Below are 24,840 nucleotides of genomic sequence, written 5' to 3'. Positions count from 1 at the left end.
GCACATACGCACTTTTGTTTTTCAACAAATCTCTTTTATTGCATTTTTCATTAGTCCGTTATTAAACATAATTAATTCATGCATTTTACTGTGATACAGGAGCTACTGTAGGTACAATACTGACCAAACTTTGGCCACTTTCATTCCTTTAATGTATTTTAAACCAAAACGAGGAAAAACTTTAATATCTTGCTTTGAAATACTTCTGAATACATTTAGACGTATGATGAATGATTATGATGAGAATGTATGAAGAAAAAAGTTGATTTTATTACAATAGCCATGTGTTTCACGTGTGCTCTTATAAAAAGACACACAGGCACACGATGAAGAAAAATAAAGGCATGTTATCTACATATTTCGAAAAACTGGGAGAAAGCAGAGGTTTTTTTTCGCGGTACTCCGAGATCATCATTTCCCAAGATGATGATGAAAATGTGGGAGTTAATGTTTTTGCCATTTTTCGGTATTTTAGAAATGTTGCCCCAGATCTTCAATGTGGTCTCCGACTCAACCTCGAATGTCCTTCTAAAGCCCTTGTATATGTCCAATTTGGCTGTTTTCAGGAAATAAATAAAAAAGTTGACAAGCTCTTTTTAATACGTTTTATTGGTCCGATATTTGCAAAACCCAATGTCAAACATAAAGGGTGACTAATACTAATGATTTACGGCAACAAAAAAAAGAATCACAAAACATGGAGATCCAGGGTTTAGAAGGACAGCATCGATATACTAACTCTCAAAGGATTTGGGAAACACCCTAACTCGGAATAATACAAGTTTAGAAATGACAGTGATTTTCCATTTCAAAAATTCAACTTGAGAAGTTTCTTTAACATGACCATGAGTCTTTCAAAACACCCCGCTTATGATTAAATGTTTCAAATTAGTTCTAAAGACAAAAATGCAAACAAATTTGTCTTTCATAACAAACTAAAAACTTATTCTTAAAAACATTTTATGGAGGACTCGGACCAAATAATGACAAAAAAGCTGTCAATAGGAGGTCATAGATGCAAAATCTTTCAATTTGTGTATTTTATATTAAAACTGGTGTACAGCTAAACGGTTTCTTGTTCAATTTCATGAGGTGGCTTATTCGTATAAATTCATCCCATTCATACAGTAGCTTTGACAAGCGGTTAACAGTGTGGCTTCATTATAGCTTTTTTCTAATAATCATACATTTTGTACCAATACAAATTAGCCACCGCCTAGATAATTTATAAATTCCTGCGAGATCAGATTGGTTAAGAATAGATAGAAGTTAAACGCATTTTCAAATTAGCCTAGGTTTATTTGAATAATAAAATTAAAAAAATACATTATTTACAGCGAATAAAACAAACTAAATGATGTAAAGTTTATAAACTAATGTTACTCTAAAATGTTTCTGTGATGGCACTTTTCAAACACATCATATTAAACAAGAACACAAATCATTTAAAGAAAACCTTGGTCAAGAGACACTTTCAAACATCTTTTGGGATCTTTTAAAAATATCATTATCAAGTTACGATGAGAAGACTAGAACCATCGAAGTGATTAGTAAACTCCATCCACCATTAGAAAACCATCTCACGTTAAAATAGTAAGTCACAGCGTGATGTACAACTTCCTCAATGGCTCGTGACATTTATGCAGATCCATATAAATGTCTCTGACAGTAGATGTTGAGCAGAGAAACAGTACCCCAAACATCCCAAAACGTCTTAACACTTGTGCTTCATGGCGAGCTAGAGTGAGAGAGAAAAAGGGGAAGAGATTATGTAAAAACCTCGCTCTCCAGCACATACACTACACATTTAATACAAAATAAACACAAAATGTAATAAAATAACACGGCACCCCTAATGCCGTTTTTACATTTGACTTTGAGAATCAATTGAAAAAGATGTGTTTGTTTGACCTTGTGTGCTGTGTCGGCGAAATGTTGGGCGCTGTTCATCATCTCGCCCGTCTTCTCCTCGACTCGTCCCAGTTTCTCGCCGCGTTCATTCAGAGCCTGACTGGCCTTCTGTACGGCGCTGCTCACACTGTCTGCTGCATTGTGCAGGAGGCTGTTACCTGCTACACACGTCATCAGAGGTGCAGTAAGAAGAATATTGCCAAAGCATTACAATTAAATCAATTCAGTTTTCTATATTGTTTGTTACATCTGGATGTAAAACAGCTTGTTTTTACAGTGTATATTAAACTTTTGCAACACTAAATAAATATTACAATTTTGCCACCATGATCACTTGAAAATACCCCAATGAACGGACGCAAGCAGCACCATGTGGCCATTTGAAATCTTAAGCCGAAGTTTTCCATCAGTCTTTAAAAATGGCCAAACAAACAAACTTATGGCTTTATAATACTTGGAATGTTTTATTTTCTGCATACAGCACATACACATTCTACAACTACACGTTCTTTATAATTTGGATTAAATGTGATTGTATATGTTATGCTTATTATATTGCTGTTCTAACCATGGTTAGGTTTAGGAGAATAACTAACAAACATTCTGCAGTGTTGTGCATATTTCAAACACAAGACAATACGGTAAGACTTCCAAAGCTTTACAGAATTCACCCAACTGAAGGTCCAGTTTTTAGCCAGCAGATGGGGCTCTTTGATACATATTTGGAATAAAGAAACAGACTTCAGAATACAAGCTTTTAACCTCTTTATATATTGTCTGGATTCGTGTATGATAGAGCTGTATATGTTGGCTAAAAACTCCTATTATTGCAATGAATCAACTGTCACTCAAAAATGTTGTTTCAGTCGGACTATGTGAAAATGAGAACAGGACACTGGTGGGCTGCGACAGATGGAGCCAAACATTCTTTATTCACATCATCAGTAACTGTTCAGGAGTTATCCTGGGTCTTCAGTGTAAAATGATAAAGGGATATCTCAAACAAATGAGCAGATCCAGGCCGCAGAAGCTGTTTGACTCGAGTATGCGATTGAACAAATTCTTTTCAAACTCGCCTGCAGAAAGCATTGTGAAATCACCTTCGTGCAGAACCACATTAGCGGCTTTAAATCGATTATATGAGGTAGAAAATAAAACTGGGCAAATATTCATGCTGTCTGAAAGGAGCGAAAAAGAAAACATACTGTGTTCTCTCTATCAAGAGCTTAAGTTAAAGAGAAAAACAGAAGGAACATCCTTCGTAGACCTCAAAAGAGATGTTTCAGAGGTGTAATTTTAGCTTAATTTCTGATGTTTGTTGTCTGAATGTGAGGAGATGTGCAGAATATAGCTGATAGTGTGGTGACATCATCCAACAGTTTGGGTCCCACACCTGATCAGACTTAGACCGGAGGGGCCATGTCGTCTTCAGCAGAACTGCATTCATCATCATTCCCTGATCAATAATGTTCAACTGATTCGTAAGTCAACTGGGAATGTGACATCTATACTTGGATCAGACTCTCAGCTTGAAATGACCGATTTCATACATTGAGCTGCATTAAAGCTGGTTGTAGCTACAACAGAAGTGTCATCATAAAACACTGTACATATAGACACAGGATGTGAGCTGTATTGGGATTTCTGACGCATGTATGGAACAGTTCAGCGAGTTCTGCCAGGCAACACAATGTGAGCATGTGAGCACAGAGAAGACCCTCTGCTTCCCTTCTCGCACTGACAGAGTCAAAGCCTGAAAACTCAAGACAACCAGCGGCACTAAAAGCTGTTATTTATGTAGTAGGAGGTTACTGAAAAACAACTAACAGTGAAGTGAAGCTTCTTCCTTCAGACTGTTTAAATAGCATCAGCACACATATATGCACCTTTTGTAACATTCAAATACACTAAAGCTGTAATAACTGTGTGCAAATATGTGTTTGTGTGCCGCATTACATAGATTACCATAGTTTTATTAAACGCCTGACAAAATCAAAAAGAAAAACATGAAATCCTGTAATTCTAATTAATTTGTAAATATGATTCATAAGAAGTTTAGGCATTTACAAGTATTTCATAAGGTGGATCATTTCATTAATTCAAGCAAGTTGAAAGGTACAGAAATGAACGACTATTAGGAAAAAATTCTAATAAAGCCCCGTGCCTTAACGAAATATCACCAGTACAAAAGCAGATTGTTAAGAATCATAAAAATGATTCATCTTGTAAACAGTTATGAAGTGGCATGAATTTTTTCATATATTTTACATAGTGAAACAATTTAAAAATTTTTGTAACAATTTGTAAACTGTTTAATATGTTATTTACACTGTAACCATATTGTTATTTCGTAGCCATACATATTAAACAAAAGTTTATAAAACGGTCAGTTCTGGTTGATTCTGATTGAGCCGATTAGCGCCGGGGGCTATTAACAATAATGTCTAGCTTCCGTTATCCCTCGGTAACGCGTGAACCAGAGGCTTGCTTTTCGTGAAAATTTACTCACCCCTGTTGTCATCCAAGATGTTTATGTATTTTTTTCTTTAGTGGAAAAGAAATTAAGGTTTTTGATGAAAACATTTCAGGATTATTCTCTATATAGTGGACTTCAATGGACTCCAAACGGATGAAGGTCAAAATGACAGTTTCAGTGCAGCTTCAAAGGGCTTTCACCAGACGATGAATAAGAGTCTTATCTAGCGAAAAGGCAATTTTTAAAACAAAATGCTCGCCTTGCTCTATTCTGCAAAGCCCGCTCACGACTTCACGTAATACATAACTATGCTGAAAAGGTCACGGTTGACGTAGGCGGAAGTACAGAGTCAGTGTTTACGAGTTGAACCGTGCAAATACGCACGTGACACGTTTGTGTTTACATTCTAAAGATTTCTGTTATCAGTCTCATTAATGTACCGGCTGGTATAGAACGGCACGGACTTGAACGATTAAGCAACGAGAAGGATTCAGCGCGATTGGTGTTAAAGCGCTCTTCATTCCCAACAAACTCGCGAAAGTCATGGGGCAGCAAGTGTATATATGGCATAAAAGGACAGATTTTAATGAAAGAAAAGGTGGTATGTAAGAAAGAGACTCATCACCTCCCATGAGTTTGGGATGACAGTTGAGAAAGTCGGGTTTTCTCTCAGAAATGTACCGCTGACAGGTGTGATGGAGGATCTGGATAAACATGCTCTTCTCTCCGGCTGAGCCGGCGGTCCACTGGTCTGATCCATTCTCAAACGTCAGGTCAAACTCTGGACAGTCCTACACGGTGTGGATAACAAGAAGGGAGAGCGTCAGTAAAAGATATCTGACAAAACGATCCAGAGAAGAATGCATGTACTCACTCGGATGGAGTCGAGAGCGTTCACCTCTCGCAGCTGAATAATGCTCCACTGTGACCGTCTCACAAACGACGACGAGCCCTGAAACTGCTTCACTTTAGTAATATAAACCTGTACTGGTCTCTTATTGGTCGCTGAAAGTGAAGAAAAAAAAGGACAAATACAATATAAACATAGACATTTATTTATACACATTTTATTAATAAACTAAGAAAGAAGGTCATAGATGGATAATGTTGGGTTGCCAGGTCAATGGTTTCCCACAGAATTGAGCAACCTTCTCACTACTTTTAAACTTTTGCTACGTGTTGTTTTTTATTCTGCAGGTATATGGATTTATGTGGATAAATGTGGTGGATTTTGTTTGGCAACTGTCATTCCCAAGATACGATGAAGTTGTTAACCAGTGAGTTTATGATCACTACTATACAGTGATTCTCAAGACCAATCTCTGTGTAATGCATAACAGTGACTGTAAAATGTGTATTTTAAAATATTTCGAATTTTGGTATTTGGGCTAGGGTCCCTGGACTAGTTTTGACTGGCCGTCGGGCTTGGTTGGTTATGCAGATCTGGCAACCCTGATTACAATAGTCTCTCTCTCTGTAAACACAATAGAGTTCTCATGTCCGTATCAAACAGTAGTGGGTGCAGAAAACACCACGCCTTCTTCTGCTGGAGTGAAGCACATCCGGCACACAGTGAACCGTTTGAGGAATTCCAGATCAAAACTGTTTATTCAGACCTCGGTGTAAAACACTCCCTTTTTCCTCTGTCTCTCTCTCACACACACAGTTTGAACCCACATAAGACATTTTCCGTTTGAAGCAAATGATTAAACGATGCAACCTCATCTGAACCTTCCAGCAAAAGTGCTCTCTAAACACCCCCGACTTCATCCATTCTACTGCCTTCCTACAAATATTAAACAGCGCACAAAAATATACAACAGAATATTAGGACATTAGAAACAAACTAAGATAACATTAAAGGGAAAGTCTCTTATCAACAATCTCTCCAGCTTAAGTAAACTCTAACATCCTCTTGGCTCCAGCAAACAGTATTCATACTGATGAAAACACAGAAAGATATTTGGAAGAATGTTTGTCATTTTAATTTCTGGGCCATCATTGAACACAAAATGAGATACTGAAGAATGTAGGAAAGCAAACAGTTCTGGGGCACACCTTTGACTACCAATGTAGTTTTTCCTACTAAGGCAGTCAATGATATCCTGGGAACTGAAATTGCTAACATGCTTCCAAATATCTTTGTGTTCTTCAGAACAAAATTATTTATACAGGAACAATTTGAGGGCGAGTAAATGATGACAGGATTTTCCTTTTTGGGATAACTTTCACTCTACAGCAGCCTATCAAAATTAATATTTCTGTAGTCTATACAAACTGAGACGTGCCCAAGAGTCAGGACATGTGCATTTACATACACTGTGCTGTATAGTATATTGCTGTTAAAAACATCCCAAGAAACTCAATCTGTTCATTTCTCGGTTGACTCGCGGTCACTGGTTGAAAGCATTTTCTGAACATTTTAAACAGACTGGTTGAGTGAGAAATTCTTGGTCTCAACAAAGAAGTTTAGCAAGAAACCGAATGGCTTGTGTTTGAGCCAAATCTTTCAGCACATCTATAAATTCTGCTTTATTAGGTGTGTATCCTGATGTATTACATCTGGATGGATGGAACACTGACACGGTCAACTAATTGATTTACTTTTTAACAGAAGACTACAATGTCCCGACATTATACCAAAAGTCAAGTCTGGTTTGGGGGATTACACCTACAGTACCTGTACTTTTACAAATGTAGCATTGAAATGCAGCAATAAATAGATTGATTGAACACAAGCTACGTTCTCAAACCCCACCGTTGTGGTTGTTTTAACCCATTATTGGGTAAGATATAAATGATGAATTTATTTTCGTAAAAACTATTACAATGTCCTTAAACTACATTACATTTCATGCAGTGTGTAATGTTTCTGTGTGTGAATGTAAGCAGTCTGCCAAGTTGTGAAGCCAAAAGTGAACGAACAGTCGACTCTGAATCACTTGAACGAGTCATCTGTCGTTCTCATTTCAGTTCCGTGTCAGATTTGCGTCGCTCCGTGTAATGCCCACCTACGTTCCATTTGCAACACTGCACCCGGTAGACCAATCACAGTGGACTAGACCTCAGTAGGCTGACAGAACGGAGGGGATTAGACAGTTGAATTGCCGAACCAATCATTTGAGAGTCAATCAAGCAGTGTGTTTTGGACACTCCATAAACTTTTTTTGTAGCTCAGTGGTTAGAGCATGGCGCTGGCAACGCCATGGTCATGGGTTCAATGTCACTTTGTAATGAAACATGCGATACATATGCCTTAACATACAGTAACCAGTCAGTTGTTCTTACAAATGTATCGATAAATGTATCGTTTTCAAATACTTGCCCTTTAGAAACCCATTTTCAAAAGATTGCGTTTTCAGGTTCCCAAAATGCAGCTGTTGTGTAAACGAACAACTGAAACACATAAAACGTTTTTTGGCTGAAAGTGTCAAGTTACAGTAACTCTAAAGGCGTAAATATGGCGTGTTGTTTCACAGCATTGTAATAATTTTCCAAAGTTTTGGTTGTTTTTTTCATCTGGGAGCTCTGGGGATCCATTGAAGATCAGCAGTAGATAGTTTGCTGAGGGCTACTGGTAAGACCTCACAGTGGGACGGCTTTTAATCTCAACACGGCTCCTTTGATTCCCAGAGTCACACTATCATCCCTGCTGAGCTCCGAGAACATTAGTCTTCAGTTTTTTGTAGGCATGAAGATGTGGAATGCAGAGAAGAAACGTCCTCCACCCAAAGCTGATGTCTTGGCTGTTTCTCCCACATGGTGGGAGAGATTCCGTCTAAGAACCGAGGGTCCCATTTCCAGTCCTGAACCCTAGAGCTGTTGTGATTTACTTCAATGTCAGTTCATCCCAGCTCAAAAAAGAAATTCTAATATTCACAATAATGAGGGTCATTGTAAGGTGTATATCAGGACAGAGGTGAAGTAAATGTAGCTTCAATCTTAAATTCAAATGAATCTACAAGTAAACGGATGAAATTCGAATTTTTAGTAACGTATCTTTTTATTGTAATAGTGGCGTGACTCTGAAAACGCACCATGTATTCTTAATGCTAAATGTAGGATAAACTGCACCTTAAAAAGGACTATCAGCTTTAGACACATGGACTGTGTTAACCAATGTTCAACTGTGTGTTATTAGTACAGTTAATAAAAAGTTGGGTCACATTCCTGATACATTGTATAATTTAGCCTATAAAGACGTCAGACTGACGTCAGCCGATCGACAACTGTGACTGTATCTTACACAATTTCTCTCAAAGACCCAGCCGGTGTAAAGCTGCACAATTCCTTCAATGAAACTGCAATACAGCTTGTAGTCATTTCTAAACCCCATTACATTGTGATTTAATGAAAACCAGTGTTGTCCGTAGCTTCTACTGTGTACACTCTTTTTCACTACAGAACTGAACACAACAAGATGGACCGTCTGCACATAAAGAGCGGATCCCAGCAACAGATCAAGACTTATTTTGATAATCACTTCAGATCCAGGGAATCAATGAATCAGCGTGAGAGAGTCAGTGGAACAGCTCCAATCGAACCATTAACCCAACGGGACCTCCGGCAGTCTGCTGATGCTAAACAACAACTTTTAAGCACACAAACTATTTGTGGGTAAAACAGTGAAGATCTCATTTACTGTCACTGTGTGTCAACAGCAAGATGTTATTAGGCTCATCTGAAGAACCGCTTTTCTAAAATAGAGTTTAATTACACACTCGGTGTCACTGTTAAAGCTAAAGTTGTTGTGAGTGGGATTCAATCTCACAGGTTTAACACAAAGTGTTTGTGGACTGCTGATGATCATCACGGAAGATAAAGTACACCAGACAATACTTCATATAAAATACTAATAAGTATTAATAAAAACAATTATTTGTTTAAGGCCGCCTGGTTAGGCCTGGTTTCCCTCAGAGGTTTTTTTCTCCTCCAATGGAGTTTTGGGTTCCTCGCCACCGTTTGCATACTGTTTTGCAGTATTGCTTTTTGCCTGGCCATTACTGATAAGAGAATCTTAAGCTTTTAGCTAGAAAAATATTGAGTGATCTGTTAACATGGTAGCCATTCGAAAAAGGCGAACGGGTTTTGTTACATAAAATCTAACTAAATGTAGATATCTTTGTTACAAAGTGTTAATACAAATATTACAGAGGATGGCAATATCAGTGGACACTTTTTTGTAATTTTTTGTAATTTTGTTTTTTGTACTTTTTTGTAATTTCTAAACAGAATAACGTTCAATTTTTCAATTTTTAGTTGTTAAATAATAACGTATGATGCACTCAGACAAATCAGGATGTGTTACAGTAATGAGAATTTTAGCCAAAATAATTTGTGTAACCGAATAAGTTTTAATTAAAATATTTACTGCCGTGATGTGTCAGTGGTTTCCTGAGACCTTTCAAACTGAAGCGTCTCTACAGATACCCAGCCACCAACACATCCTTTGACAAACATATAGACTAGAAAATGTCGTGATTTTGGTGTCACAACCATTTCGTGATTTTAAGAAAAACATCACGAGATAAAAAGGAGTGATTAATGGACCAGAATAAACCCTGCTGACTCGCAACTACTTGATTCCACATGATTTTACTCCTCACTGCTGCGATTGTAATAAGGGCTTTTTGAAAAGAGCATTTAAATAAAGCTGAAGAGGTTTTCAGCACCGCGGGATGTCACACCGCGTTTTATTGCAGAACAAATGACACGTGCGTGATCAAACATTATTACAGACAACAAAAAAACATTGAAGATACTTCCAGAAGTGCATACTGCAGCGTCTGAAAAACATCATATCATACATGTTATATTTCTTGATGATCATTATGTGCTGTAAGATAAAGACACAACTCATTATATTGCGATGTTACCAGTGGTGGCTGGTGCACAATATTTTTGAGGGGGCGAAACAAAGCATTTGACCCTTATTGCCCCATAAGCAGGTGATTTGATTCGTATAAAACTGGAGCTTGCGCTCTCGTGGTGTTTGCCATTGCATAGATGGAAACACTGTCGTATTTTCCGTCTCAATGTTTGTGTATCCGAGTGTGATTGTTCCCGACGCCCCTCGCAGCGTTGGTTTGTATCTCAGTTTGATTTATCGAACCCTGGTGCGCTTGCATTCATCTTACATCATCACAAACATGCAGGACACATGATAGTAAACCGTACACTGTGTGTTTTATATTCACTTGATGCTATTATTGACTTGTTGCTATTATACTATTTATCAGGACTGTTCTTAAATCGGGAAACATCGTATTATCATTCATTTGCCGTAACACGCTAAACAATGCAGGCTCACTCCTGCTCAAATCCAAAGTAAATTACCAACGCTATCATCTACTACATGTGTTTTATTGAAGTAAATACATTGTCATCCGTTAAAGCGCATGGGTTCGGTACCCTGGTGCTCACCAGAGTTCGCGTGACAGCTTTTACATGCGCTAAGTCTCATGCAAAACGTACCCCGTTTCAAACTAAACTGCAACAGGAAAGGCACCTGAAAGCCACCTTAAGGGGGCCTCACCCAAAGAGCAGCCTAGGGCCCCGGACCACCTTAATCCGCCCCTGATAGTATTTCACAAAGTAAACAGAAACACAGTAACAGGGATTACTTACGCAGTGCATAGCATCACTGATTATAGTGGGTTCTCTGCTTTTGTCGTGTTGCTCGTGTGCAGTTTAAACACTTTATACTAAGGACGAAAAACTCATCCCTTATCACTTTTGCGGTGAATTTGTAAATCACGTTCATGCAGTCCATTCTTCTAAACTTGTATTTAAACTTCACAAGGTTCCGTACCGGGGTTCACACATAAAATATAGTTGAATACAGTGTGAATAAATCTGTTTATTTCAAAATTGACCCCCTATTGACCAGCCGCCTCTGGATGTTACTTTTACAATGTTTTACTTCTGATTAGTGTTCTCGGTCAAATCTGAGAAACTCTCATGTTCACAGGTGCGTGGATGATCTTCCAGACGTATCATTTATAAAGCATTTACAGTGCTGTACAGTACTGTGAGAAATGCAGCATGATAAATCAGGGCAGTCTCAGTGATATGTGCTCACGCACAAGTTATGGTGGGAGTTTGATATCACATCGATCCGACTGCTCATGTATCCCCCCTCCCCAATATCTGGACATTTTCGTCATTGAAAACTGAGTAAATCCTCTATAAGGACATTAAAATCTGACTGGTGATCCATCTAAACACTGCACTATTTGTTCACCTGAGGTGTAATGTTTCACCTTGATTGTTGTTCTCTCGTGTGATTGTCTCTTAAAATGAAATCTACTGTAAAATGTGTAGATTGTGTGTTTTCAGTCCTGCCTGCATTCTGATCATTCCTCTAAAGCCTTCGAGAACAACAGCAAAGGCCAAACCTCCAGCCAAACCCTGCTTACAGCTCTTGATCCGCTTTCAGTTTGGCTTGAAATCTAACAGGACCACCTAAACTCTGTAGAGTCCAGATTAATTTCCCTACATTAATCCAAATCTCGATTACAACGCTGGAGCTGTAAACCAATAACGTCCCGACATCTGTGCCTTTGATATTTATGTAATTACGAGAACATTTCCTGGATATCTTGTTTCTTGGGTAATCTTACTATACATGCAACTAAAATATGTCAGATTTATTCTCATTTCATTCAGAAATTGTGATCTCAGTTCGGATTGCACTATAGGATATATCTTTAAATACAAGATAATCACCTGAAGCCAAGACTTTAATTATACTTAATATAGTTTTTGTGTGTAACTATGCCATAATATTTGTGACCCTCTCAGTTTCGAGTCACAGAATAATGTTAAAAGCACCCGTTTTTTAATAACAAAAGCTAAAGTAAGGGAGCTAGAACTCATCAGTATTATATCAATGTAAGTGTTCCCTGATGGCAAGTAAACGTCAAAACTATGACAATGCCTCTCCAGATTACAAGATTTTAGCCAAATTTTAGAGACGCAAGATTTAATCGTGTCGTCTCATATAGTTCGCATTGTATACGACAACCAAAACTGCTCCTGCGAGTCGCACATCAGAACAGAGAGACTAGTTTGTTTAATTATTTCCTTGGTTGCTCACGACCGCTGTGGCGCTGTAGTAACGTTGACCAATAGAAGCACTACAGAGAAGCGCGAAGCTCTTCCGTAAACAATATTCAAACATGTCGAAGTGCAGGAGAGACAGTGGTGTTGGTGCTGCTAGGTGGGACAATGCAATGGAGGAAAAGTTTGTCGACTTATGTCAACAGTACTCATGTCTGTATGAAGATTTTGTGCGGCTCTTCATTTTGTGAAAATATGTATGGTTTGACCAGGAATCTTTCAACTCTGAGGTTATTAATGTTGGGATGTATAATAAGTAAAGTAATAAAAGTGTTGACATTCAGATTATTAAATTAAAATTATGATAAATCAGTGGAATTTAGTTTGTAAAACTTTCATGTAGAAAAACAGCCTCATTTATCACAGTAAAGTCAAGGAACGAGTAGCTTTGCGTTTCAGCAATTTTGCAAGAATGAAAATAAACAACTGTCGTAAAGTAAAGATGGTTGACTCGGAAGAACTGTCCATCCTTCCTTGAAAAAGCTGATTTGTGAAGATCAAGGATTGCAGGCCAACATTCCAGAACAGCTGTTTGAAAAAGGTCATGTTTGTATTTGATATCTGTGCCCCAAATAAATATTTGATGAGGGCGATTCTGAGAATTACACTGGAAGGATAAACAATAAGCTGCAATACTAAAAACTTATTAAGAAAACCACAATAAAAATAATAAAAGCAGTCAGTTTGAAACAAAAGTATTTTACTTTGTGTGTTCACGTGGAGGAAGGGCTAGAAAGGGTGATTCTACATAAATATTTAATATAACTTTAAATGAAAAGTGCAGATTATTAACATAAAACAAGACATTTGTTAGGACAATAACAAGCATTTTGAAGAGATCTCACATTCAGCTCCGGCTGCATTCTGGTATTAAACACCCAAATTTTACCATAAAATAATTCAAAATAGAATTCTTCGGTTTTTCATTTGCTCCCGTGTTTTGGATGTTCGTACGGCATGACACAACTTCCCTTGAATCCGAGTTCACAGAAACACACACACATATTGCGAGTTTCCTTATGCAGTTTGGAATTCATGAGTCCCGTGTTGAGCGTGAGACAGTCGAGCGGCCCCACATCATTTATTCCTCCACTATGATTCACAGTTGGAATGAGATTTCCTGTTGGCATTGCGAGGGAGGAATGTTGCCTCGTGCCTTATTCATTGTAGTAATGTTTTGTTTTCTCTTTCACGTTTAGTGGTTTTCCTCTGATAGTGCCAGAAACACAGGTGTTACCCATTGCAGGCGACAGCAGAAACCACTCTGTGCTCACACAGCAAGACCATCATTAATCAGTATGTGAAATAAACAGTACAGATGGACCTATTTCAAAAACTAACATCTTGTGTCTGAAACTGCTACCCCTCTCCTATATAGTGTACTACATCGGGCCATTTTGTAGTGGTGTCCGAAACCTGAGTGAACTACTTCATTCCCTACATTTGTTCACTCTTTTTACTCACAATGCACTCTGATTTTGAGTGTACATTTGATGTAAGCTTGCTCTTTGACTATTTCCCATGATACAACGCGAATCAACCATTGGTTATAATCAGCTGGAGAAGAGTGACCCAATCATAAGCCTTGTTTTTATGAGCATTCTGCATCAGGAACTAACTCTGCGAAACCTCAGTATGCAAAAAAACGTAGGCCGGAAATTACTGGAGGGTCTGCTGCTTCCGCCGAGGTTTGTGAGCGTGCATCGGATGGACTCGCCGCAGGAGCTGAGTAAAGGTCAAATTTTGAAAAGTGAATAAAATGAAAATAGCAGAAAACTAAGCCGGATGTCTGTTTTTCAAATGTAAGTACCGATAAATTAATTTATGCTTATATGAACGCCTACGTACAGGTTGTTGTTAATACGTCATAGGTCAAAGAGCATACGGGTCAGATGACCATAAAACATGGAGGATGCAGTTTGTCCGAATTTTATTCATACTATTCCCACTCATACTATATACATGGTACCATTTTAAGGGTCGATAGGTAGGTACTTATTCAAATTCAGTACGTACTGTCACAGTATGCGATGATTCTCACCAAAATAAATAAAACGATGTTAAATTGTATTATCTTCGATGATGTCATTTCTATTATGCATTTTATCAAGCAGCTTCTTAAGGTACACAACTACTGTGAACTATTTTCATTATTCACTCAAGGTATATATTATTTAACAAAGAATTTTTTTACAATACTGTATTTTTATCTAAACATTTACAAATATGCCTTCGTAATAAAAGATTTTTTAGGTCGCGGGAGACATTTCTGAACGGAGATCATAAACCTTTTAATAGACGTGTATAAGAAATTGATGCAACTGGAACTTTTTAATTTTCCACCAAAGGGAATGGGTATGGTACGGACTGTAGTTGATAAGACATTTCTGTTGGAACAAAGTGCTTTTTTCCACAAATAATTTTGTTGAGAAGAGTCACCATAACATTCTGATCTCAAAATATAGCTGAAACCCCTCTGCTGGAGTTTCTCACCTGACAAAAATCATCCATTTACTTAATAAATAACACACCTCATCTTAACAAATGGTTTGATTTTATGCATCATTCACGTTGGTAGTGATCAAACAGGGTTAAATTCTTTAGTATAAATCCTTAACCCTGGGTATGAACAACAGTCATAATGACAGTGATGTGTGTAGGCAAAAAGCTGTAGGACGGTTCTTACCTGATAAGCAAATGAATGTGGTGTAGTCCCCCTGACCTCCGGTAGCCAAGAACGGGATTTTCTTCTTGGTCCGTCTCTTCACCTGCACGGCTGCCAGCATCCGCTCATCGTTGGGAACGAAGACTGCCTTGTTGAGGGCCAGTTTTCCACTCATTGTAGACTAGTGCTGGCTGGACAACTTAACTCTAATAAGAAGGAAATTGTGATGAAAGTTAATATCAAACAATGATTTTAATTCTTTTCACTGTTTCTGGTTACTGTATTGATATGATTTAACATGAACACGTCATCACCGTTGTCTTGTTGACTTTAGAACACTATTGACTCTGATGGATCTAGGTCACCAACAGTGAAAGCTGTTCTACAGTCGCCAGCAAAATCAACACCAGTGAATTTTTTCAAAAACTTGTGAATTGGACATGAGACCGTTTCTCCTCTCCATTTTACCTTATTTTTCCAAGGCCAGACACAGTGTGAATGCAAAGAGGTTCATTTTTTCATATGGTTCTTTTCAAAAGACCATGAGTGTGATATTGGCAGGACTAACTAGGTTTAGTGACATAAGGCATTGTAAGCTTAAAGGGATACTTTACCCAAAAATCATCATTTACTCACCCTCGAGTTGTTCCAGGACTATGTATAAATATCTTTGCTCTGATGAACACCCAGAAAGATATTTAGACAAATGCTTATAAGCAAACAGATGTTGCCCCCCATTGACTCCCATAGAAGGAAAAAATACAATGGTAGTCATAAGAGCCCAAAACTGTTTGCTACATTATTATGTTTTTTCTGTTGAACACCAAAGAATAATAAGTAATTTTAATTTTCAGTAATTAATTAATAATCAGTAATTTTTCCTACAATGGAAGTCAATAGGGGCAGGATCTGTTTGGTTATGAGCATTCTTCCAAATATTTTTACGTGTTCTTCATAACAAATACATTTATACAGATTTGGAACAACTGAGTCAATGATTCTTTTGGTAAAGTATCCCTTTAATGTGAAGAGTATTTGGAGAAACCAGTCAAGCATCCAAGTCAAGCATATGGATCAATGGATATTCATTCAATATTAATCCTCTGTCAAACAGAGCTGACGCTACCGTGACTAATGTCTAAAAAAACCTTTATGATAAGTGACATTTATTCCCATCAACTCTGCTGTGCTTACATTTATAATGTATGAACATGTCATATATTATACATGATAAACGACACTTCATATAAAAGATAACTAAAGAGCAGAAATGAAATAATAAAACACTGGACCAAAAAGTGTACCTTTAAAATGAGATCTTAATATCACAAATACAAAGAAAACAATCGTGTTATAGCAGATGGCACTTGTTTAAAATGGTTAACACGACAGACCCAAAAGCATACAAACAAGTTCACCCTGTCGACATTCGCCCAGAGGGAATAGTGTCTAATACCAACAACAAGCTCAAAAGAATATAGTAGGAAACTCATTTCAGACATGATATTGGTATTTAAAAGTTATGTTAGACGAACTTTAGTTCTTATATAGAAAAATATAAGAATAGTGTTTATGCTTCACTTCAAAGTGTATTTTAAATCAGCTCAGGTGATTTTAAAGGCTGTTACGCTTACTCATAAAAATAATATATATATATAGGCGTATAGGTTCTATGCATTACCTGTTTTTTATTTTGATGTTTATATGGGTCTTTTGTGCTGTATTTATGTTGTGTCTAAATAAGTTCAACACATATTGATGCAGGACCATATTCTAACTGGATCATGATTTAAGCTACAAATGATAAACTCAGCACGCGCGTAAGGTTCAAAAGTCTTGACACAATTTTCTTTTTTTTTTCAAAATAAATTCCTTTTTGAAACTTTGTTATATGAAACGTTAGCATATTATACAACAAACGATTCTGTGGGCCATGAAAGTTCTGTGAATATGATCAAAACTGCAGCGCTGCCTTGTAACGTTTTCCAAAAACACTGGCAGGGAAAGCGAATTTATCCAGTTTTTGTTTAGTAACAGTCCAGTTATTTTGAAAACTTGTCAGTAGACAACTGCATTGTAAGCCTGTTTCCTGCAGAAGCCAATTATCTGTGGATTACTTGAGACAGCGCAGAATCATTTCTAATCCAAACGTTGTCCTTAATACACAATTTACACACACTTGCATTTCGTTACAAATATAAACGCATTTATGCAATAAATATTTTTTTCCCAATATTTTAGCACGGAATTAACAAAAAAAGTCTGTAGATTCCGTATGACCCTGCTATTGAGTAATGTCATATCCCTCTGAAATGAAAATAAAACTGTACATTGTCCTTTTATGTGAGTTAAGCCTATTTATTATCGAAGTATTTGTCAGTAATACAGCAATTTCAGGGGAAACTGTTGATTATTATTATTGCATTGCGGGCTGATTTAAGGTGTGCCCCTGAATTTTGAACCAGAGGAGGAAAGTAACAAAGTAATTTTACCTGAGTACCTAAGTATTCTTTTTGAGTATCTGTACTTTACTGTACTAATCATTTTTTTCTGAGTACTTGTGACTTTAACTTCACTACAATTGAAAGACAAATATCATACTTTTAACTCTACTACATTTTCAAAAAGGTCCAAAAGTAGAAAGTCGTTTCTACCTAGCAAATTTTGCGTGCGCAATTTTTCTGCCTTGCATTCTGCCAGGAGGACCATTCACTTTTGCGAAGTATTTCAGTCCAATGACAATTTGGCAACCCTGGGATCTTCCCTGCTAAACTAATGTAAACGTTGGTGCAACTACACAGCTGAAAGCGCTCTAAAAGGGCAAATAGAACAATAAAAGACAAAAAAGGCACATGTTAAAGTATGCTGTAATCATCTGTGGGTTCAACTTTGTGTGATGCATTGCTTCGAACAAGCGCTACGATCATTCAAATATCAACTATATTTATATAGCGCATTTTACAATTTTCATTGTTAAAAAGCAGCTGTTACAGTCAAAGACACATTGTCATGAAAATGATCGGCATAACCGCTAAAGACTGAATAAACATCATATACACCTTGAGCTACATGACAGAGATAAATGGAAAATGTAAAGTTTTCCATTTTCATTGCATGAGATCCCATGGCCCGTGTTAAGGAAGTGTTCGTCCGTTCGTGTTAACTTCTGATTTGATGCTATATAATTTAAAGCCGTTTTGAAAATTAATAATGTTTTTAGTGTAGTAACTATAGTTGAAGCCTTCCTGCTGAAATAAAAAAATAGAACGAATCAAGATTTAATGCAAGTGCAATCCTGAAAGTAAAAACATTCAACAAGACAAAAGGTCATGTTTGCTTCTTTCAGTCCCCAACATTTAAGCGCGGCGTCCCTAAGGCCTAAGCTCGCACTGTGTGGTCTTGTGGGAAATATGTTGTTTCTAGACACACACCACACAACTTCCAGGCATGAATAAAGTGAATCGTGGGACATAAATAAGGTTCTGATGTACGGCTAGACCCTAAATCAGCTGTTGTAGCAAAAAAATTAAGTTTTTAAATTTAGTTTTGCATCTTGCTGCAGCACTCAAAATAAAGCTGTGGAGGAAAAATATTTTGAGCAGTCTTTTAAAGCCCTCATTTTCCACAGTTTTAAAGGGAAACATGTCTTTGGCCAGGCAAAATGTCAACGCATCAGTTACATCTTTCCACAGCTTGCTCGTTCTTATACGTAGTTTCTTTCTAAAATACTTCTTTCGTTAAAGTCGATTGTTTAAGCCTTGTAGTTTCTAGCTGCTTGGTTGTACCTGATGAACTCGCCTGGGGTCCCTTTATAATTTGACTCTCAGCATAATCAGGTGCTTTCGTTTGAGGTGGTTAAAAAGGTTTGTTGTGTTGCGATCTGATGTGTGAATCTTATTGCAAATAACTGTTGTTTGCGTCGTGTCTTTTGGGGAAAAACCAAACCATTTCCTGATATTACAGATTAAAAACAAAATTTAGGGACCAACTCCTCCGTGTTTCCCTCCATCGTCACTGACTGCGTCGCTTAATATCACTCTAACACGGTTCAATGTAAGGAAGGAAGGAGGCGGGACCCGGCAAACTACTTTTAATAAAATAAACAAATCAAAAGGAAACTAAAATGCAGACAGGTCCCTCATGGTCGACTGCCGGCCACACAAACATAACAAAACATAACGTAAAGTCCAGGCCTGGTCCTGTTTCGCCTTTACAGTTGTCGCTCCTCCTTTTATGCATCCGTAGCTCCTCCGTGAGTGATGCGAGACCGATGCACTCGCCTCGAAATCAATAACTGCAATGGATATAACCTGTAGGATTTTCTCTGAAAAAGTGGATTGCGCAGTCATTTGAATTGCCCGCGTTCAAATATTGTCATATCGCACACCCCTATGCTAATGTACGTTTTTGGTCTCATGGTATATTTATTCTGAACTGCCTTTACCATGATCATTTGTTTATGTCATGTCTAATTCAAATGTTCTGTCTAAACACAGCCAAAAATCCACCATAAAACCAATTGCATAATAAAAATTATAGAAATACATGCAAAGGCAGAAATAGCTACAATGCTTAAATGTCCATGAGTGACAGCAAAGCTGCTCACAGCTGTAAGTTTATACTACGGAGTGGAAAATCTGACAATGTGAGCTCAGAATTCAGAGAACGGATGAAAAACATGAAGCTTGTGTCTGGATTCTGGTGCAGACGTACAGCAGTGTAACAAAAATCATAAACCAAAGACAATAATGCATTTTGCAGAATTTTTTTCCATGATGACAAATGAGAGAACACTTAACTTTGTCAAATATGAATTAAAACTTTACAATTACTAACCTGAATAATTAAACCAAAACCCTCACACACAATCGACTTCTCTTACAGAAAAACACTGACTGGCATATTCATAAACGGATTTTTAGGCTTTAAGTTCTTCCTTAAAGAGGCACTTCCCATCTTCAAGTTTGGCAGTTTACTGGCAGTGGTGATTCAGCAGAAGGTGAGAGTTATTGCCAAGACTCATGATTCCAGAAGCCTGATGCAGCAAAGCTTCATTACAGTTGAGTTCAGAGCTTCCCAACAGCCTCTTTTTGCCCCAAAAATCAACCATTAGAACTGAAAACCATCCTTAAGAAAAAAAGGTAAACAACTCACCTGGTCTGGTACTTTCTGTGTTTTCAAAATTGAATTAAATCGCTTAGGTAGATTTAGAAAGGTGTTTCAACTATTTCTTTGTTAAAGTAAATGTGTAAATGTAATTATTGGTATTATAAGCCAAAATAAAAACTCCCCTCCTAAGATCACCACTTTGAAACCGTGCTTGAGGGAAGCAAGTTGTTCAAAGCTGTTAACTCTCCTGGCAAAGGGGACCTTCAGATTATTGAACGAAGACTATGAAGATCTTCTACACCTGGAGAACCCATCCATGCTCACAACGTGAGGGGTGCTGGAAGACTCAGGGAAATCACTGCCCATTTCCCTGTTTAAGATGACTGGGGACCGGAGCTGGCAATGCACCAGAGAGCTTTACTAACACTAAATACTAAAGGTTCAACCTTTTGTGGGAAACCAAAAATCCAATATAATACTAATAATAATAGTTTAGTTTGATTTATGTACATTGCATAGAGAATAACTTGCAATAATATAATGTATTTATTTATATTTATTACACGGCTCGTTGGAATGCTTGATTGATTGGCCTGTGCATAATAAGAATAGGTGCAAATATATGCTATTTCAGCAGTGTATAAAACATGCAGTATGCTTCACATGGTTATTCATATATGTAAATATGTACTAATTTAACGACAAGACAATGAAGCTGTTGCGGAAAACCCAAAAATAGTAATTGTCATCATTTCAGATGTCAATTTTTTTTAAAAAGGGCGGTAACCCTAGGGGCCGTTTACACGAGACCGTTTTCAAGTGAAAGCACAAAGCGATTTATGCGATTTGACTGTCCGTTTACACGGAAACAGCATTTTAGGGGACTGATAACACAAACTTTTGAAAACGGGTTTCAAAGTGCAAGTTTTTGAAAACCACGGCGTTCTTATTTCCGTGTAAACCCCGAAGTACGCAAGAATGAGCAAACGACATCGTGAGCATGCGTATTAGGTGTGGTGGTGTGGTATGGGCGTGTACACCCAAACACAACGAAGAAGAAGAAACGGATTACATGTTTTTTTTGTGCTGCTCAATAGTTTGTTCATGGTTCTCCAGCAAAGTGTAGATGTACTACACCTAGGGTGGCCATACGTCCGGCTTTTGGCCGGATTTTAAGCCCCCTGTCCCCCTGGCGCAGCCTTAAGCCGGACACTCATTTGTCCTCCTTTTCGTAGTGGCCCTGAATCGGCCTTAAAAAAACGCGCTCTAAAACCTTTATTGGGACGCAGCTGCATAGCGTCTGACGCAGTAAGATCTCCGGTCAAACAAATGATTGGCTGAAAGAGGTGTCAAATAAATATCTGATATATAATTGGTTAAAAACGTAAACAAGCCTCCACGAATTGAGGTGGAGTCGACGTACTGGCTACGTCACATCATAACGTTAACATGCCGAAACGTCAGACATCATCTAGTCCGGAATGGACAAAAGAGCACGAATTCAGAGATGCTTTCCATGTATTTTGCACACTATGTCGCTGTGAAGTGGACGTTAGTTGTAAAGGGAAAGCCGCCATTGATCGACATGCCAGCACTGAAAAACATAAAGGTAACCGACGAGCTGCTGGTACGTCTTCCCTTAGGTCTTAATTTCGAGAGGCAACATCACCTCAGAATGACAAAATCTCTGCTGCAGAGCTTTGTAAAGTCTATCATGCAGTCAAGCATCACCAGTCATACAGGAGTGTCTTGAATAAATACAAATACTGTGAACAAACACTTTTTTGCCTCTGTTACACATAGGTCTACATCAAGATATGTCGTAGATCAAATTGTCTGGCAATGAATAGAGTAGGCTATTTCAGAATCACTGTATCATGATCCCATCGATATGATAGACAAAATTGTATTGTATTTGCGAGTACACCAGATGCAGTTATTCTAGCCTCACTAAATGTCGCAAAGTGTCCTCCTTTTTGGTGTTATGGAAATGGCCACCCTAACTACACCAGTACTAGAACCACCAGTGGAGACCTACAGCAAAATCTTAACACTCATTCAAGGCGACGAAGGGTTTATAAACGGCACTTTTGGATCAGAGGGAGGACGAGGAGATGGAAGGAAAACTGTTGAATGTCCAAACTTTTTGCCATCTTGTTTGTTTGTATATATGTGCAAATGCTTGTCTTCACTATGAATGAGGAGAAATGCAGCGCTCTGTATTGTATGGTATCTTTACCGACGGAAGTCCGCTTTCCAATAAACCGTCAGATACTCTGGTATTTTTTCTTTACAATGTGATGTCGCCAACTACTGGCGTGGCATGCGTAATACAGCGTTTTAGTCATTTTTGCGCATCTGTGTAAACGCGGATTGTTTTGATAACATTGTCGTGTGTATGTGAAACTTTTCAAAAACGCAAAAGAAAAACTTTTCCGTTTTTCAAACGTGTCCTAATAATAAACATAACTGACTTCATGTTGAACATTGAACAATAACATTTGCAATCTGGCCAAACATTGGCATCCACTGTATGGATGGACACAAATCCACTGAGGCATTTCTTCAAGTATCTTCTTGTGGGCTCCACAGACGAAACGGTCAAACCACGTGAGGGTGAAAAACGATGACAGACTTTGATGAAGACTACACCTTTAAACTTTCTCTCACAATGTTTCAAGGCACAACTGCAACCAACACGTAAGGTTGTGAGTATGTCGGCCTGTCAGCAAGTACAAACGAAGGCTTTGTCGCAACACTAGTGACCAAAAATGCCGTCTAGTCACACAGCTCACCGGGTTTCGACACGCAGCCCAAGCCACAGTGTCTGGTGACAGTTTCGTTTGTTCTTTCAGCGCTTCTCTGCACTTCGCCCTTAAGAATAACTAACAGCTGTAATGTTTCACATCACAAGTAGTAAAAAGCGAAATAGACTGCGTGTCAGGGGTCATAAAGTGCTTACGGTTAACCGACAAACGCTCGTGTAACGATTGAGTCACGTTGTTTTCATGAACGGCGCGCGCTCGGTTAACCATTACAACGGACACAAACGGCAGAAGAAAGTTGTTAAACGACTACATGCTTGCGTAAGTATAAATAGTCACTACTAAACGAGACAGACTGCAGTGCGTGAGAGTTGGTTTCTTACCTCAATGCGTGTTTTCTGCTCGCGTGTTCCGCGTCCGCTCAGGTTTGTCCATCTGCAAACGCGACAAAGTTTTAACGCGTGCGCGCGCACACACACACACACTGTCCAGACCGTTCGACCGTGTGCGCGTGTGTACATCAGTCCTCGTTTTCCATATGTTTCATCTGCTCGTGTGTGTGTTCTCTGTTCGTCTGCGTGACGTGAATCACGTCATTGGATTCACATGCCTGATTCTGATTCACTTCCTTTACCAACATTTTTATTATAGATGGCAATAAACCGATATTTATGTCGCTTTAATAAACATGACTTGGAAGAATACATTACTGGTGTACATCTTGAGAAAAACAATGGCACTGATATAGTTGAAGACATTTCTGAGCAATTTATATTCAGTTAAAAGAGGTCACGCATTCATTTTATTCTGGGATCATGTTATCTGCTCTACCGGACTGTTTATACACACACGGCATCATTTGCCCTTTCTGCTCACTTGCACACCAGAAATATTATACTGAATGCTCATATGCACTACAGGACTACTTTCAACTGCATTAACTTATCTACTGCACTGTTACTCTATTAACTGCATCTACTCATCTACTGCACTGTAACTTCAATAACTGCATTTACTCATCTACTGCACTGTAACTTCAATAACTGCACTAACTTATCTACTGCACTGTTACTCTATTAACTGCATTTATTCATTTATTGCACTGTAACTTCAATAACTGCATTTACTCATCTACTGCACTGTAACTCTATTAACTGCATCTACTCATCTACTGCACTGTAACTTCAATAACTGCACTAACTTATCTACTGCACTGTAACTCTATTAACTGCATTTATGCATCTATTGCACTGTATCTTCAATAACTGCATTAACTAATTTACTGCACTGTAACTCTATTAACTGCATCTACTCATCTACTGCACTGTAACTTTAATAACTGCATTTACTCATCTACTGCACTGTAACTTCAATAACTGCATTTACTCATCTACTGCACTGTAACTCTATTAACTGCATCTACTCATCTACTGCACTGTAACTTCAATAACTGCACTAACTTATCTACTGCACTGTAACTCTATTAACTGCATCTTCTCATCTACTGCACTGTAACTTCAATAACTGCAATAACTCATCTACTGCACTGTAACTTCAATAACTGCATTAACTCATCTACTGCACTGTAACTTCAATAACTGCAATAACTCATCTACTGCACTGTAACTTCAATAACTGCAATAACTCATCTACTGCACTGTAACTTCAATAACTGCAATAACTCATCTACTGCACTGTAACTTCAATAACTGCATTTACTCATCTACTGCACTGTAACTTCAATAACTGCACTGACTTATCTACTGCACTGTAACTCTATTAACTGCATCTAC

General features: G+C 38.0%; 1 protein-coding gene across 2 annotated transcripts; it reads right to left on the bottom strand.

Moving 5' to 3' along the window:
• On the bottom strand, window positions 1-23,655 carry stxbp6 (syntaxin binding protein 6 (amisyn)). 2 transcript variants are annotated; one of them, XM_079459227.1, is made up of 6 exons: window positions 23,431-23,655; window positions 15,195-15,379; window positions 5,262-5,392; window positions 5,013-5,178; window positions 1,912-2,069; window positions 1-1,738 (listed from the first exon to the last, which is right to left on the bottom strand). In XM_079459227.1, the coding sequence occupies exons 2-6, from the start codon at window positions 15,346-15,348 to the stop codon at window positions 1,715-1,717; spliced, it is 633 nt and encodes a 210-aa protein (XP_079315353.1). In that variant the 5' UTR covers window positions 15,349-15,379; window positions 23,431-23,655; the 3' UTR covers window positions 1-1,714. The 2 variants fall into 2 exon arrangements, with proteins under 2 accessions (XP_079315353.1, XP_079315352.1); XM_079459226.1 differs by having other exon boundaries at window positions 23-1,738; window positions 1,912-2,072.
• Between the last annotated feature and the right edge of the window lie 1,185 nt (window positions 23,656-24,840).

This window comes from Barbatula barbatula, assembly GCF_947034865.1.
Source record: "Barbatula barbatula genome assembly, chromosome: 6".
NCBI classification, from domain to species: Eukaryota; Metazoa; Chordata; class Actinopteri; order Cypriniformes; family Nemacheilidae; genus Barbatula; species Barbatula barbatula.
The sequence above is the reverse complement of the archived record's forward strand: the minus strand, read 5'-3'. Positions and strand labels throughout refer to the sequence as shown.

What these genes read in the sequence shown, in the direction of transcription:
- stxbp6 (XM_079459226.1), bottom strand. Translation starts at nt 15,348, where the DNA reads ATGAGTGGAAAACTGGCCCTCAACAAGGCAGTCTTCGTTCCCAACGAT. An exon ending in CACATTCATTTGCTTATCAG is followed by an intron (nt 5,393 to 15,194) that starts GTAAGAACCGTC and finishes CTTCACTTTCAG; the next exon opens with CGACCAATAAGAGACCAGTA. An exon ending in TCGCCGACACAGCACACAAG is followed by an intron (nt 1,739 to 1,911) that starts GTCAAACAAACA and finishes CTCTCACTCTAG; the next exon opens with CTCGCCATGAAGCACAAGTG.